Source organism: Saimiri boliviensis, chromosome 1, assembly GCF_048565385.1.
Source record: "Saimiri boliviensis isolate mSaiBol1 chromosome 1, mSaiBol1.pri, whole genome shotgun sequence".
Taxonomy (NCBI): Eukaryota; Metazoa; Chordata; class Mammalia; order Primates; family Cebidae; genus Saimiri; species Saimiri boliviensis.
In genome coordinates this window covers 282,107,998-282,126,725 of record NC_133449.1, presented here as the reverse complement: position 1 = coordinate 282,126,725, position 18,728 = coordinate 282,107,998, and the positions used below count along the sequence as shown (strand labels likewise).

Genomic DNA, 18,728 nt, shown 5'->3' with positions numbered 1-18,728 from the left:
ATTTTGCGTAATATCTTATACAGCAGAAAAACAAATGCACATCCTTGTTGAGTCTCCTACTTGCTCTATTTGCTATGGGCAACCAGTCTTCCAAATTGTCAAGCTTCTTTAACTAGAAGCAGTCTCTTGCCCCGTGTTCCAGTTCCTTCTTCATTCTCACCACCCAATTAATACATATATACTCTTCATGTTTTTTAAATGAACCATACTTTAGTATCACCATCTCTCAATCATCATTCCTGTGTCACTCCTGTAGATCCTCCAAAGTAGACCAAGCTAGTCCCTCTGCCACAATCAAGTCCCTCAGCTTCCTCACTTCAAGTAAGGCTGGACATAAAGCATTCAATATAATTGTATTGATCTAATTTGTACATCATTCATGAATGAATTCATTTTTTGAGTTACATTTTAAAGCCAAAGACAATTCAATTGATATGATTCTCAAAAATTACTTGGTACTTAAAGCTTTATTAAATTATTTTCACTGAGTACAAAATTAGACTGTGGGCTTTGGAGGATTATACCAAAGAATAATAAAAATAAAGCTGCTTGCATTTCTTCCATTCAAATGAGGAGGAAGGAAACAATTAACTTACCTGACCAGGCTTAGAATTTTCACAGACAACAATATCATATTCCCTGGCAAGTTCAGGTGGATTGTCATTGACATCCAGAACTCTAATACCAACTGTGACATGGCTCAGCAAATCAGGATTATCTGCAAAATACACAGGAATGTATTTAGTATTTCCATGCACAATTTAGAGGCTAGGTTTAAAACAAATCCCTTTAATACTGTAGCTTGTCACTAGTTTCATATGCTGTACCAGGACGTTTGGCAAAAGACAACTTTATGAAGGCGCTCTTTGCTAGAACTCATTAACTTACAGAAAAAAGAAAAATGCACACCAAGGCATGACATGACTGCCAAAATGATATTTTGTAACATCAAGGAAATTACATGTTATCAGGAGCTTGAGTGGGAGAAAGTTGTCAGAATTCACTGCATGCTGTCAGGGTCTACAGGATGAACAATTGGTTTCATCACTAATCTAAGAAAAACACAGCAGTTGGTAAAAAATAACTACATAATCTTTAAAAAAGTTTAACATTCAAATCTAAACACACTCAGAGAAAACAAAAATAAATTTCTTTACACAAAGGATCATTTTCTTGTGACAGAATATATGCAGTATGAGGTGTTAAGCCACACTTGGGGAAAAATAAATAATAACTAAAATCAAAATTTAGCATGAGATTCACACATGCAATTTACATGTAACTCTGGTAGATAGCAAAATATAGTCAATAGTTTCAAATACATCTTAAACTATGTCTTTTCATTTTTTCAGTGGTTTTATTAATTCTGAGATGTAACAAGAATGTAAATGTCTGGTTTATTTTAGAAGTCAAATCTAGAGATTCAGAATACATAATGAGTAAATTAAATCATTCTTTCTGGATTTCTCTCTGCTGATATATCTGTCATTCTCTGAAACAATTCAAAATTTAAATTATAACAACATAGTAATACATTAATAATAAGACTAGTAAAAAAGACACAACCATATTAGGAAAAAGCGAATAAATATAGAGAAGTTATTCACAATAGTAAGAAAATAGATGGATTAAACAGCATAAGAAGAAGCTGTAAAAGAAATAGAAAATTTAAGTAGCACTTTACTAAAATAACTAGAAAAAATAAATTCTTCAGTCAAAAATTAACTTTTGGAAAGAGAAAAAAGTCATCCCAGATGTTTTTACTTAAAGAAAGAGGTAATTACAGTCTACACATTTTCCCCCTAGAAAATATAAGAGGAAATATTTCACAACTTCTATGTATTTATTTCTTTGGCTTGTAAAACTTTGAAACCAATACTAGGCACCGTCAGTCAGGAGACATATTAGGTGTCAACTGTCTAAAGAAAATAATAGTAAACACATTCCACTGAATTGTTAAAATCATTATCAGTTTTGTTCCAGGAATGTTTGTTTTGTTCAAACAATAAAAGAAGGAAACAAACAAAAAACAAACAAGAGAGGCAGAGATGAAGAATGGAAGTAAATTTTCATAAAGATGAAAGTTATTCACAAATTAGTGAATTAAAGAAAGAAAAAAAGCATATATATATATATATATATATATATATATATATATACTCACTCAAGAACATACTAAGAAATGCAAAAAATAAAATACAATATGTGTATATTCTAAAAAGCAGCCAATAAAACATAACAAATGACAATAAAAATTATCTAATACATTATTCTTAATGGTGAAAATCTAAGAAGAATTAATTAACATAAGCTAAAGGGACCTATGAGTAAATTTAACAAAGTATATAAAAGATCTGTGTGCAGAATACTTTACTGAATTTCATTTAAAACGATGTAAAGAAATTAAGAGCCCCTATGCCTGTGGTTAGAGACAAAATATCACAAATAAGACCAGACCATCCAGATTGATGGTATTTTCAATGTAATCTAATACAAATCCAATGAGACTTGTTTATAGCAATTGAAAACTGCTTCTATTATTTACAATCGCTAAGGTAATTCAGACTTGTATGAAGAAGAGGAATAAAGCAGAGTTATGGGTCAGGCGCAGTGGCTCTTGACTGTAATCCCAGCACTTTGGAAGGCTGAGGCAGGAGGATCATCTGAGATTAGGTATTCCATACCAGCCTGGCCAACGTGGCAAAACCATGTCTCTACTAAAAATACAAAAAGTAGCCAGGTGTGGTTGTGCACACCTGTAATCCCAGCTCCTGGGGAGGCACAGGCAGGAGAATCGCTTGAACCGGAGGCAGAGGTTGCAGTGAGCCAAGATCCTGCGGCTGCACTGCAGCCTGGGGAACAGAGCAAGACTCCTCCCGCCCCCACCCCAAAAAAACAACAACAACAGAAAAGTAGAATTGCTCTACAATTGATCAAAGCTTACTACACTTGACACTCTATGACTGTGTCACAGGGATAGACAAACGGAATGGAAACACAAAACAGAACCCAGCGAAGGATCCACTATACAAAGAAATTTAACATATGGTGATGATGGCATTGTAGATCAATGTTGAAAGTATGGATTAATCAATAAATAGTACAACTTGTTATTCGTATAATAATAATAGTAGTAGTAAGCATAAGAATAATGACAATGACCTTATGCTACACTTACACAAAAATTATTTAAAATAATTAAATACATAAATATATAAGGCAAAATTACACATTTTGGGAAAAAAGGCTAGCATTAATATGTGCACTTAAGTTACATGGACAATTTCAAAACACAAAATTCACTAAAACGTGAAAGAAGCATTGATAAATTTGATTGAACTAAAGTGTGATTTCTTAGTTTCTCCAAACATATCATGAAGAGGAAAAAAATTACAATATGAACGAATATATTTGTGGCACTTGTATCTATAAAACAAAATACAATATATTGAAACAATTCTAAAAGTCAACAAATATAAAAATGGGCAAATGTTAATGACAAACATTTAATAGAAGAGATAATATAAATAGCAAATAAACATGAAAATATTCAGTCTCATTAGTATGGAAAAACGTGTGTTAATCAAAATAAGTTAACATTTAACACAAGCCAGACTGATACAATATTACGAAGTTTGACAAGATTTCTCCTGGTACGGGATTGAATACAGTCAAAGAAAAATCTATCAATTAAAGTAACCCATAAGGAATAACTTGCATATTCTCATATCCTTGATCCAGTAATTTTCCTGATTTACATTTATAGGAAAACTCTAGAATACATATAACAACAAAAATAGAAAAATAAAAGTATCCAACAACTCCTGAACAGATACAAAGCTTTGACACATTTATATCATACAGAAAATAAATAAATAACAATATAGCCTCTATGTAAAACAATCTTAGAAACTTATGGTTGTTCTAAGAAATGTTTCAGAGGACTTCAGTCAAGTATTGTGACATTTTGTAAAAATAGAAAACAAATGGCATGTAAAACTAAATAACATATTGTAAAATTAATAAGATAATGTTGAAGATAATTCTTTTGTAACACTAATTCTTCAGTATAGAGATGTGTTAAAATCTATTTATTATTGCATTTTACAACATCTTTGTAGATATTAAATATTACATTAAACATACATTAAAAAGTTAAAAGACATCTTGAAAGTAATACATTCCTTCATATACAATCATAATATTAGCATAGTTAATATTTGATTACCTATTTATAGCAAAAGATAATGTGATGTTTTTATATTAATTATATATTACATTGATAAATGAAAATAAACATTAAATGAAATTACTTGCTTTAAATATATGTTTACTTATGAAAATGTTTAAACTTCTTTTAGAAACTAATACTATTACTTTATCTTTTTACTACATTATTTCAAAACTAGATAATTAGTCAAAATGCTTAGTTTATAAATTATAAGAAATTGAATTTGACATAGTTTAAATGACTTACCTTGGCAAAGTAAGGGTTATATTCTACTTCTTTTGCCTATTACCACTACATACACACACACACACACACACACACACGCACACACACACACACACACACATTTTTTTCCTCGTCTAAATATCATAAATGATTTTATTATGTGTTGCTATATCTCCCAATTTTAAGCAGACAAAAGAAATCTGTTTAAAAAATCTGGGGTAAGAATAATTTTGTAAGCTCTAGTCATAGGTATCATCAACTTTACTTTTTCCTGAGTAAATAACTCTGTTCTTTTCAGAAAAGGCAGCATTTTTAAAGGCAATTCCAGTGAAGTAAGAAACTGTGTTTTATATGAAAGGATTCTGGAAAAACCACAACCTGAGGAGGAATTTCAATAAAAGAACAAGTAAGCAGTTGACTGTTATCTGCTTTCACCTCTCACTCTCCTACCTCTGCCTTGTTGCAGCTTTCCCCTGGAACTGGAAGGTCTTTTCATGCCTTCCACACTTGGGCATAGGAAAATAAATTCTTCTACTTCAAAGTAGATTCTTTTCATTATGACCTGATACTATTTTACATTCTTAATATACAATCACTATTCGGCAACAATGATTAAAAAGCATAGCATTTGGGATCAGGCAAATATCAGTTTTCTCTGTAGAACTACTACCATTTTGTGTCCTGTAGGAGACAGAATTTAATCTTATCTTATTGATCATCTGACTCATGATACTGCCTGCCCTATCGGGGCAACCATAGGAGTTACGAAAAACAAAATGTTAGAGTAAGTTTACTGTAGTTTCTGGTGCGAATTCAATACTGCTGTCTGTTACTAAAAGTAGGATGATGTATAAAATTGTGGCTGCGATATCAGACAATCAGGGCTGAAAACTCACTATAGTTTATAGCCACTTGTAGCCTTCTTGTGAACATTGTGATATTTTATGTTATTAGATATTTCTGTATTTGTGAATAGAAAAGTACCCATGGGTGTCTATATATTATTTCTCATGTCCTTGGGTTATTATTTCACCCTTTGAATGTCAATCACTCTACCTATACAATGTATGCATGGGATTTACAAACATTTTGCTAAAGCTAAAATTGGATCATTCCTTAAGGTCTTAAAACACTATTTCTATTATTGTTACTATTATTTTTAATTTGTTCTTCATGCCTAGAAAACAATTTTCATACTCTTTTAACAGAAGGGTAAATAAAATATATTGAAATGATACAAACTTAAATATAAATCCTATTCTCAGTACTCTTCAGGAGCAAGAACTTTGATAAGTAATTTGCAATTTATTGATGTGCCTTAATTATTTCATCTTTAAGCCTATAATAAGATTTATTTGACTTGCCAAGTTGTGTTTTTGAGAAACAATTATGGAAACTATGTCAACTTTATAATATTGAGCCTGGGAAAGAGTAGAATGTACATCTTAATTCTTTCTGAATATTAAAACAGAAACAAAGCCAAAATACATGCATGTAATTTCCAGCACAAACTGTACTATATAAAAATCATCTGTGCTTTATGCAACACTAATACAACAGGGACTCACATCATCAGAGTGCCCCCTCTAGAGACAGTGATACAGAGGAATTGTTACTCACTGCAAGTGCAAGCTGTATGCTACAATATTTAGAATATCTTTTATAACTTGACAAACAATACATTTTATCCAGTGATTACTTCTGGAAAGACTTATACATGAGTAACATTATGATAGGTTCTAGAGAACACAGAACAACAAAATATGCCATTCTTCCAGATTTCCCACTATCAACATTGAACGGAAAAAATAAATACTATTTTTTTCTTAAATTTAATAACTTAAATGTTTAATTTACTTTTAGCCCAAAGCCATTATTATTTAAATATGTGTTGCCCCAACAATCTAAAATATATTTATTAGTATATGCCTACTAGGGAATTTGGTAGATTTCTAATCTGATTATTCATATTCTAAAATTAGTATTAAAAATATTTGTCAGATACATAAATAGGTTAGTATATTTCCTATCATTTTGCAGTTTATTTTCCTAAAAATATGCTTTTATTGCTTTTCTTTATGAAAATTCACTCAAAATGAAAAGCTTTATCTACTGCTATAATAACAATTTACAGGGAATATGAATTTAAATGATCATATTTATAGCTGTCTAAGTTTCATAAATACCCATGAGAATAAAGATGGTTTATAAATTGTGTTTTTGGTCTCTCTGATTTATATTTCTATAAAGTGATTTTCATATAGGAAAATTTATAACTAAACTTATTCTCAGTCTTTAGAATACTTACTGTGGGCTGATGCTGGAACATTTTAACATGCTTGGTAAATGTTTTGTTTGTTAACAAATATGTTTGGATTATTTTCTTTAATGAACATATAAAAATAAGTTTTGCAAACAGGTGCTCAAATGAAAACATAAACTTTGTTTGATTTGAAATGAGAGTAGCTTTTCCGTTTTAAAATCTTGCATATGAAAGTCATATTTAAGTTTTACGTAGAAAAAGTTTTAGAAAAAAATCAATTAATACATATTATAAACTACTTAAAATATTCTTAAATCTATGTAAACAATAATTGACATTCAAAGCTCTAACAATGATTGGTACATGCTGGTGCTACTAATATACCTCTTTCCTCTTTATTTATGTATTATTTAAATATTAGTTTAAAAATAAATCACATAATGTATTCAAAATAATTTGCTTTAATTGACATGTAATTGATATGTATATCATATATAATAAATTACTCCTTAAATATCTCTTTACTATAGTCACGTAAAAAGTTTTAAAATAGAGAATTCTGGGAATTTTATGTGATAGAAAGTTAAACCAACTCTAAGTGTTTTAGGTCTCTTATTTCATAGTAAAGGATCATAATGCATGTGTAGAAATATTTTGAAAATTACAAAGCATTTAGAAACACATCACACAAAATTTATCCCATATATTTATTCAACTGTTGTCAGTTTATGATAAATGATCTCATTAATTACATAGTTATCATACACATTCTAGATGGAAGTGAATCACTTAAAATGAATCTTGACTTTTTTTCAAGACCTTGTGTTGTTCTAGTTGCCTATAAATCCTCCAATAATTCCTTATATATCATTAATATTATTGCCTGAGAGTAACATGAGTTCGAAGTTTTAAAATGTAAGCTGTGCTGTTGCTGTTGTGAATGAACACTTCGTTCCATTAACCAGAAGTATAAAGTCAAAGTTATTTATCTCTACTTGAAAGTAATTACATTGAGATCATGTAAGGAATTTTATTGATTATAAAATAAATGAAAGTATGCATTCTATTCTTGTAAAAATGTCACAACTGGACCACTCAAATATACAAGAGAATTGAACAAATATAAATTTGTTCTCTACTTTTTATCATAATTCCATTTTAACATTTTTTTTTAGTCTTGGCCTAATCATCTACAATGGCTGTGAACATTTCTATCTTTCATCTTTGTAGAGTATACAGTATTCACCTTGTGATCAACTCTTATGCTGCCTTTTGCACTTGTAATTACAATCATGTTTTTAATATTCTTTAGAACTTTACTAACAAGGTAGATTATAAGTTTATTCTTTCTTTTTCTGGGTGTGCCAGCTAATTATAATAAAAATTTTCTTATCAGATAGCATTAATATCAGAAAATAATAATGTTAATTAAAGCAAAACAGCTACTATGTAAAAGAATTAATAAAAATAATGATCCATATATATTTTAAATGTTTGTATAAAAATACTGAAATGCATAATTCTTCACCAAACTGCAAACTCTCAAGGTAGGAGCATGGCCGTAACTCTGAGAACAGATCTGTTGCTGCTCAGGGTTAAGGCCATGATTCTTGTAAAGATAACACACATTGAGTACTTTATGAAGTTATTGATGAAGCCCAACACTGATTGATTCTAAGTGAAGGAAGAACTTGAAGATTCTTTTAAGACATTAAGTGTAGCAATACTTCTGACTCTGTAAAATCACCAGCGATTTTATAATTGCCTTATTGTTCTCCTCAATTGCAACATAATTTTAGCAAATCACTTTTAACAAGTCTTACGAAACTTTCAACTTAAAGTACATTACACAAATTCTGAATCCATTATGTGCATATATCCCATTATTTTGTTTAATATTTAAATAAATTACAAAGTAAGAAGTTTGACTGGTTTGGAAATAAAACTAACAAAAAAATCTACTTTGGTCAGGAAAGAGCAACTGATTAAAACTGGCCTGCCATCGTAAAGGACTAAAATGGAATAAAATATATAAAGTGGAAACTAGATAATGTGAGGAGCACTCTCTGGGAGAAGAGAGATACAAAAGCACAACCCCAGGAAGTTCTTGGGCTTTGATAATACATTCATTATGACCAGATGAGGGTTATCCTGGGAAGAGAAGACTGATTGTTTAACATTTAAAGATCAGTGAATATAATTCACTTTACACATTCAATACACACAAAATAAAAGTTAACAAATACGAAATTTTTAACAAGAAATGAAGAACACTTGGCAAATTACAAATAGAAGGGAATTTCTCAACCTGAACAAGTCTATTCACTAAAAACCTATAAGTATGATTACCCTTATCAATGAATATTGAATGCTTTATCTCAATCAATCAGAAATAAACAGAAATGTAAAGATATATGCTCTCAGAAATTCTCCTGAACACTATCTTTAGGGTTAAAGTAAGTAGTAAAAGAGGTAAAAGTTATGTAAATTGTAAAATAAAAAACAAATTTATCTTCTTTCAGAGCCAGAATGATTACCTATGAAGAAAATACCATATAATGTACAAAAAAACTATACGAATTATTAAAACAGTTTAGCAGTATCACAGGATATAATTTCAGTATTTACACATATTTCTATAAGAATGAAAATAAAGATTTTAACATCTAATTTATGTAACAGGAATAAACATGAAAACAAAGATGTGAAATATTTGTATGCTGAATTCTGCATATATTGCTATGAGAAATGTTTAAAAGACCTAGATAACTGGAAACATATACCGTGTTTATTCATGGATAAAATGTTCAATAATGTTCATTGAGGTATCCATTCTCCCAAATGGAAACTTAGATTCAATGTGATACCAATCAAAAATCCAATATTGCTGAATAATTTGATAAGCTGATTCTAAAAGTTTTAATGCAATATAAAGTGTTATAAAATAACCCATACTATTTCAAAAAGAGAGAAGAAAAATGTGGAGAACTCACACTATCTGATTTTGTGTCATTATAAAACTGTAGTAATCATAACACTGTAGGATTAGTATATACATTGTCAGTGGTACCAATGAGAGTCTAGAAATTGATAAATAGGTAAATGCTCAAGTGTTTCTGAACAAAGTAGCCACAACAATTATTGAGAAAATGATAGCATTTAGATAAATGGTGGAGCCATTGTAAATTCATATTAAAGAAAAGTAATCTTGACCCTTACCACTCATCGTGTATAAGATATGGCCTAAAAGAAATCATAGATCTAAATATAAAACCTCAAAATTTAAATATATAAAACTAATAAAGGAAATTTTTGTTACCTTGTGTTTGGCAAAGAATTATTAGAAAATACACACACACACAACATAAAAGAAAAAAAGACAGTAAACAGTAATTTTCAAGAAAATATTATCTGAAAAACTCTTTAAATACAGCATTTATTAAAATAAAAAGGTAAGACATAAATATATGGATATATTCAAAAAATGAACATCTGATTAACTCAGATATCTACATATATGAAAACTTCAAACTAAAACAATAAAAATCTAGACTTTATGAAATTTTGCAAAACCCTGAACAGAAAATCCACCAAAGAAGAAAACACAGATGGCACATGAAAATATTTTTAACATCACTCCTCTGTGGTGAAATGCAAATAAAAACAATAAGATGTCATTACATACTTATTAGAATGAGGGGGGAAAAAAATCCTGGCAACGTATGTGAAGGATGTGGATCAACTGCTGATGTTCATGCAAAGTCGTATAGGCACTTGGAAAGGAATTTGGCATGTTTTCATAAACTCAAACATGATATTTTTTTTAACGACCCTGCACCTAGCTATTTATCAAAGACAAGTTAAAATGTAAGTTTTCTCAAACACACACACACATACACACACACACACACACACACACACACACACTCACACAAATTGAACTGGGCATGGTGACTCATGCCTGTAATCCCAGTACTTTGAGAGGCCGATGTGGGTGGATGACCGGAGGTCAGGAGTTCGAGACCAGTCTGGCCAACACGGTGAAAACTCATCTCTACTAAAGAAATAAAAAAAAAATTAGCTGAGTGTCGTGGTGGATGGCTGTAATCCCACCTACTTGGAAGGCTGAGGCAGGAGAATCACTTGAACCTGGGAGGCGGAGGTTGCAGTGAGCCGAGATCATGCCATTGCACTGCAGCCTGAGTGACAGGGTGAGACTCCATTTCAAAAAAAAAAAAAAAAAAAGAAAAGATTGAAGATACCAATGGCAGTTTTATTCAGAACAGTTAAAAACTGGAAACAAGACATCATTCCATCAACTGCCTTATAAGTTTACAAAAAGAATGGTTCATGTATGTGTACAGGAGGGTGATAATTCATAAGTACCTATGGATACAGAGGCACGAACAAGTACCTAACACATAAGCTACCTGAAGAGAGTAACTCAAAGGAGTCCACAGCATTTACTTGTCATTCTCATTACATTTGAAAAAGGCAAAACTGCAGGTAGTTTCCAGGACTTGCAGTTGAGGGAAGAGAAATCACTTCAAATTTAACTTTTGTGGATGGTTATGGTAAGTGGCTAGATGCCTCTGCAAAATTCATTATACTTTACAGGTAAAAATGGTAATTTTACTATGTAAATCGCTCCCCATATAATCTGACTTGTTAACAAAGAGTGATGTATTATGAGGCATTAAATTTGTAGCCAGTGTGTCTCTTCTTTCTGCCATTTAAAAAATAATCTTATACTTTCCTTTGATAGAATTTTTCTCATGCATCATACCAACAAATTTCTTTTCAATGAACTTCTGATAACAACACAACTTTATCAATGTTTTGCTTCTCTTGAAATACTAAATATTGTAAATTATTGAAAATATTTCTCACTTATGCTTGTCACCGGGTTGTTGACACCCAGATGATTAGGGCCTTAGACATAATTTCTGATGATTAACGTTTTTATGTTTTCTTTTTCTCTACCTAGAACTAAGGTAAAAACAAAAGATATTCCTTATCTTTAACCTTTGTTTGACAAGATATTTGTATATGCATGAGTGTGTGTGTTTGTATCTTGGTTCATTCTTTATGCGTGTCATATTTTCATTTATTTGGTAGTATTTGATTTGACTGAGCAGTATGTGGTAGCACTTATGATTTAAAAGGCACATTATGACAGCTAGCTGAATAGCAGGTTAAAAAAAGCCTAAAGTTAGGACCTAAAGTGTCCAAAGGAAGCTAAGGTTGGGACCCAAAGAAAGCTATTAAAATACCCAGGTAAGGGGTGAAGGTTCTTCAAAGTGGGGTGGGAGTGAGACCAATGACAAGAAATGGTTGACCTATAAATAGTTTTTAAAGGTATAGCTGACAAAAGTTTCCAATGGATTGGAGGTGGAATATGAGACGAGACAAATGACTGCTTAGTCATTTCATATAAGCAATTGGAAGTTTCTAGTCGTCTTTCCAAAGATAGATAAGAAGACTGAGCGAGAAATCAGATTTTACAGAGACTTACTTGTACCATGTCAAGTTTTAGACCTCCAGGAAGAGATATTAAAGTGGCTATTATGGAATTCAGGGGGAAAAATCACATTACAGCTGCAGATTAAAATTTGAGTTATTAAATCCTTAAGAATGAATGAAATCACCTTTGCAAAAACCCAAGATACATTTGAAGCCTAAAAACTGGTATCCCACAATTCAATAAATAGAGAAGTGAGAGGGAACTATACAACATACAGACAGAAGTCAATGAAGGATGGAGTTAATCAAAGGGATGTTATGTACTTAAGCCAAAGAAAGAAGCTTTTTCTTGAAAGAGTTGTTAATCGTACCAAATGTTGGCGCTTCGCTAAGTAGAGGAATGAGAATTAGGCATTGGATTTTGTGATATGGAGGATGAGAATGATTGTGTTGAAGTAGCGAAGTCAAGAGTCTTGTTAGAGTGGATGCAAAACAGCATGGAAGAAAAGAAAGTACAAACTGAATAGAGTAAATTACCTCAAAAAGTTTTTCAGTATAAGGAATGAGATAATAGAGTTTTACCTGGAGGACAATATTAGATCAATAGATGTTTTCAGGTTTTGTTTGCTTTGTATGAATTAATTTTATTTACAGATAGGAAATAAAGCATGTTTTTGAGGAGAGGGAATCATGCATTAGACAGTGAAATCTGAGAATTCAGAAAAGAAGATAAAATAGAACATTGTCTCACAGCAGACAAAAACAGGATAAGGTCACGTGAAGGAGTGGTCATGGACTTGGCATGGACAGTATATTTCAGGAACCTGAAGGAAGCCGTTTATTTATAGATATCAAAATCCACTGGCTAGGTTGGTATATAAGATGGCAGAGGAATATGGAAACCCTTTTCTGATTGTTCTTATTTTATAAGTCTTTGGAGAAGCAATGTTATCTGATAAAATACATGTAAGGAAACTGGGAGAGGTTTTGGCAATTTAAAGAGAGGAAACCTATAAAATAAATATCTGGCAATGTTGTATAAAATTGAGCAATTAGAAGTTTTTTTGGAATAAAGAAACTTGTTCTAATTGTCTTAAAATATGATACACTGGGATTTTAAAATTAATAAGGCATCAAATGTATTGGCATATTAAGTAAACATGGTGGCTACTGTGATTGTTTCAACAAATTGCTCCTTATTGTGTAGGACTTAAAATGTTTGAAAGAGTTAACTATGAGTAATAATAAAAATATAGACCTGACAGTCCTGTGTCAATGTCCATATGCCTTATATTTTGCCACAGTAATTTATACCTTATAGGAGAATTTCATGTATTAAATACATGTTTTAAGGCAGTGAAAGGAGATTAATACAAAAAATGACCTAAAGCAGCAACATTTTTAACAGCTATGTAAAATGACAATCTGTCTCCCCAGGTTGTGAATGAGGAAGCATGAACCCCAAACTTTGGCATGACTCATCTTATTACTATGTTACAAGTTAACACAATATTTGTTACTTGTTACCATAATATAGCAACACAAAGAAAAAATATGACATTAAAAAAATCAGAAAATAAAAAATCAGAGAGAAATGGAGACAGAGACTTAATTAAAGCAATTTCAAAGCCTAATTTACCTATGAACTTTACAAATACATGAGCCAATAATTCTCTTAAAATTGAGAACAAATTGAATTATTTTTACTTGTGTGCTTTTTATGTATAAATGAAAACATTCTAACAAATTCTGTAGCCACCTCCAAGATGACACCAATTATTCCATCCTGGCATTCATATCCTTGTATAATGGCTTTCCATATTTAATAAGGTTGGCCAATTTACATACAATATTGCTGAAGTAACAATGTGTAATTTCTGAGGTTAGGTAATAAAGAAGATGGTTACCTCCAGGTCACTCATTCTTGTTGACCAAGAATTCTGAGTTGGCCAGCTGCCATGACATTGAAGACACTCAGCAATCCTATGAAGGAGTCCATGATAAGAAAAACTGACTTTATTTGCCAAAACTCAGCACCAACTTGCTAGCTGTGTGAGACATGTAGGAAGTGTTTCCCCCAGGCCCAGTCACATTTTGAAATGATTACAGCCCTAATCAAAATCTTGGTGGCAACCTCTTGAATACCTCTGAACCTGAATCACCCATGCAAGCTGTTCCTTTATTACCGACCCAAAGAAACTGCATAACACACTATTGTCTATCGATGTTTTCTGTTACTACATTATGAAGTAATCTGTTACATGGCAATAGGTAACTAACGCATTGATACATATATGTGTTCACAACATTTATGAAAAGTATTTCTTCTGATGACTTTTGACCATTGGTTAAGGCATTATTGATTTCTTTCTGTGCTATTCCCTTTGCGTGCTAAGAAAAAGTGCCAAGTAGGATCTCTTTGTGTGCTAAGGGAAATTGCTAATACACACACATTTGTGGAAGACAAATTACACACATCAAAATAAGCACACTGATAATAACAAAATAATGTTTAGAAGCTACAGGGACTTAAAAATACTCTGAGGTAATGGGTTTTTATATTGTTAGATACAGCTGCTAACAAAAAATAATTTCAAATTAAAAGGCAAAAAGGAATATGCTCACAAAGTCTAAATTTCATTTCTATCATCTGACATTAACAGTTGCATTACATTCAACATTTGTGGATTCTAATCTTTGCGTGTTTCCAAGAGAGATGAGAACAAATAAATGAGTCAATGAATAAAGAAGATATAAACATTGGTTTGTGGACAATTGTTATGTATACAACCTTTATAAAGAAAAAGTAAAACAGTGAGCTGAAGCAATGCATACAATACGCAACTTTTATTGTTTCATTTGTAAATTCTGATAACAGCAGGAGCTTTCAGACACACTGAAAGTTTCAATGAAGTATTATCTCCCAAACTTTGGCTCCTTTGGAAGTATATGTGTTCTACAAGCAACGAATGATTCGTTTCCTTTTGCTGAGAATCAGACTCCGTGGTTGAGGCCCAGCAACCCCGGTTTTCTCAGGCCTTCCATGTGTTTCTCACGCATGCTAAGGAACCATTTACGACCCATTGCCCTGTGTGAATCTAATGTAACATTAAGGTTAAGGTTAAGAAACATTGTTTCTAACCACAGTTCAATTTAAATCAGAGCTCCATGTAGTTTTAATCCGATGTTAAACTCATGCCCAGAGATACACACACATTTATTTATTTGATCAGGTCAAAAAATTTTTACATTTAGTACACAGAACAAGGCAAAATAGAATATTTGCATTAAATGAAGAATAAATTGTATAGTGAATCATGAAGTTGTTGAGCAGGTAAGACGGGTGGAGAAATTAGGAACAAAATATATTTATGTGTTTAACAAAATTTACTAACCATGTTCTATATACCAAGACTTTCACAAACTATTTGACAATACTATGATGCACAAAGCTAAGTTAAACCTGGTTTCTAAACTTGAGATGGTTACAAACCTACAGAGGTGAAAAAATACTACAGTGAAATGTGATAAGTGCTATACTTAATGCACAGTTACAACATTTAACTGTGGAAGAAAACAACTGTGCATTTTTGTCTCAGATGTCGCAAAAACAGATGTGACATTTGAAACAGTTCTTACAGGTAAATAACTTTGTAAAGCAGAGAAAAATGAAAACAGGTTGCTGAAAGATGAAAGGATTATGAAATTATAGAAGAAACCTGGCCTGCTTGGGGTCTATGAGTAAAAGCATAATACACATTTTTTTCATAGGGTTAAGCTAAAAACAGAAAAGGCTGAGTTTTTGCTTATTCATTTTGTTTTGTTTTGTTTTGGTGGGGCTGAGTTTTGTGAAGAAAATCCATACATGCGTAGTTTATTTCTTAGACAATCAGGAAACGTGTATCTCTGTGCATGTGTTTGACATAGGATTAGAACTAAATGGAGCTGTGATTTAAATCAAATTGTGGTTAGAAACAATGTTTCTTTTAACTCTAACTTTACATTAGATTCACACAGGGCAATGGTCCATAAATGGTTCCTTAGCATGAATGAGAAACACATGGAAGGCCTGAGAAAACCGGGGTTGCTGGGCCTCAACCACAGAGTGTCCGATTCACCAGATCTGGGCTGAGGTCTGAGGATCTTCATTAAGTTCCCACTGAACACACTTTGAGAGCATGCACACACTACACACACACACTACACACACTACACACACACACACACACACACACACACACACACACACACCCCCTCCCTATTGCTTTGTTTCTTTGGAGAATCCTAATACATGAATTCAGGCACATTTGGAATCAGAAGAGAATAAATGTAGGCAACCTTTACTCAACTTTCACCTCATGTCTGAATCCAAGCCTTGTCCTCTCTATGAAACCTTCCCTGATCCTCTTAGACTGATTAAACTATCAACCAGTTTTGTAGTCCGGAAAAAAATCTCTCATCCCGAAAAAAACCTGTTGCTGCAGTAATTTTCCATGATGCAATTATCCGCTTACCTTGTCTCAGGAATCACATTCAAATGCCTCAAGGGCAAAATAACCTCAATATCCATAGTTTCTACAATACCACAGTGCCTAGTATTATTTATTAATATATTCTGCATGAATTAAGTGAAAGATACTTTAGAATAGAGATGATAAATTCCACAATACCAAAATACTGAAATGGTAGCTAAAATATAGAAAATTTTAAGAGGTTAAAGAATGATGAATATAGTCAAATGTCACAAACAAATGAGGGAAAGGTAAAATTAAAAAGTACTGATTGGTTTTGGTTATTAGGCAGTCAGTAATGCCATATATATTGTAAGTCCTAACAAAGAGTTAGGATGAAAATATGCATAATATGTATTATTCCTGGGATGCATAAAGGGAAAATTGAGTGACAGCATGTAAGTTTGAAGAAAAGTTTATTATCCAATAAGAAGGTCATAGCCATTGGAGAAGAGCCCATCCCAGCTGCCATGTGATCCCAGCCTTGTGAGACCTTCGGTAGAGAACCCAGTCAAGCCAACCTTGGCTTCTGACCTACAGAAACCATATTAGTATCTGTTACAGAACAACAGAAAATAATTCAAATTACCAAATAGCTGTATTATACATTGCATAGTGGAAATACTGCATTACTCATAGCAGAAATATTCTACACGTCTTTATTTAGAAAGTACTTTTCCCCCAAAATTGTGATACATGATGAGAATAAAACACCTCGTAGGTCCCTGACCATAGACAACATCTTGAATTGATCATACTCACAACGCCATCTTCACAACTGTAAAAGCCAATTTGTATCATACTATGAATTTCAAAAATAATTAACAACGTAAATATTAGGGAGCTAAAATAACCTGACCAATGATTGAGCTCAAGAAACATCAGCTTCCCTGGGGAGCCATATTAGAATAAGCACAGATTTAGGAACCGGAATATTTATGTTGATACCTTGTATGACCTGAAACATGGCCTACTCACAATGAAGAAGGAGCACTCTTTTCCCCTTACCGGCATTCATTTCTAAATTCTCTGCAATGTCTCACCTGCCCAAAGGAGGCACCTTTCTCTGGCTGGTATGAACTCCCAGGTAGGCTAAAACACTACTTAACAAATATTCACTACTAAATATCATTTCACAAAACAACTGGCTCTTCAGAAACTGTACATTAAGAAGATTTTTTTTTTTTTGAGACAGAGTCTCACCCTGTCACCAGGTGCCAGGCTGAAGTGCAGTGGCACAATCTTGGCTCACTGCAACCTCTGCCTCCCAGGTTAAAGCAATTCTCCTGCCTCAGCCTCCTGAGTAGCTGGGACTACAGGCACGAACTACCACGCCCAGCTAATTTTTGTATTTTTAGTAGAGACAGGGTTTCACCATGTTGGCCAGGATGGTCTCAATCTCTTGACTTCATGATCTGCCCACCTCGGCCTTCGAAAGTGCTGGGATTACAGATTTGAGCCACTGCGCCTGGCCAAGATTTTTAAAAATACAGTTTGAAAAATTATCAGCTACCCTTCAGAATATGTCAGAAAAAATTAGGGTAACATGGCTGATGTTGAGGTTAAATTTGACAAACAATTGTACATGGAAGTGTTCCTGATGACATTAACAGGTAATTAAGCCAAACAATCAGTACACACATTTCATTTCTAAATACAATCTCCCAACATGGCTATAAAATCTTTACTAGTGCTCATTCTCTCTATACACCAGTTTATGATTAGAATTAAATTATGTTTTAGTAACGCTCATTGAGGTGTTCTCCAAGGTTGTTTTATTACCACCTAAAAATTCAGAAAGTTACAATTTACTGTGCTGCTTTACTTTGTAGATATAGATGAACTCAATCCCCATATGAAGTATTAGCCCATAATAAAGATATACCTATATTTAACCAAGTAAGGATTTAATTAGGATGTTATCCAGTAAAAACAGGCATTTATTTTGGTGATGATTGCAAATAACATAATTTTCACGAATGCATGAACTTACATATATCCTTAAATTACTTTCTACTTAATGCAAATATTATTT

The 18,728-nt window shown here is 32.3% G+C and overlaps 1 protein-coding gene across 11 annotated transcripts in view; it reads right to left on the bottom strand.

The window, feature by feature from the left end:
• The window catches only part of CDH18 (cadherin 18), a 1,096,529-nt gene that overhangs the window by 44,168 nt on the left and 1,033,633 nt on the right, over positions 1-18,728 (bottom strand). For all 11 annotated transcript variants that reach the window (XM_074386991.1, XM_074386980.1, XM_074386983.1 and 8 more), the window contains one exon: positions 597-718. In XM_074386991.1, the coding sequence (XP_074243092.1) occupies positions 597-718 (122 nt within the window). The remainder of the gene's footprint in view (positions 1-596; positions 719-18,728) is intronic.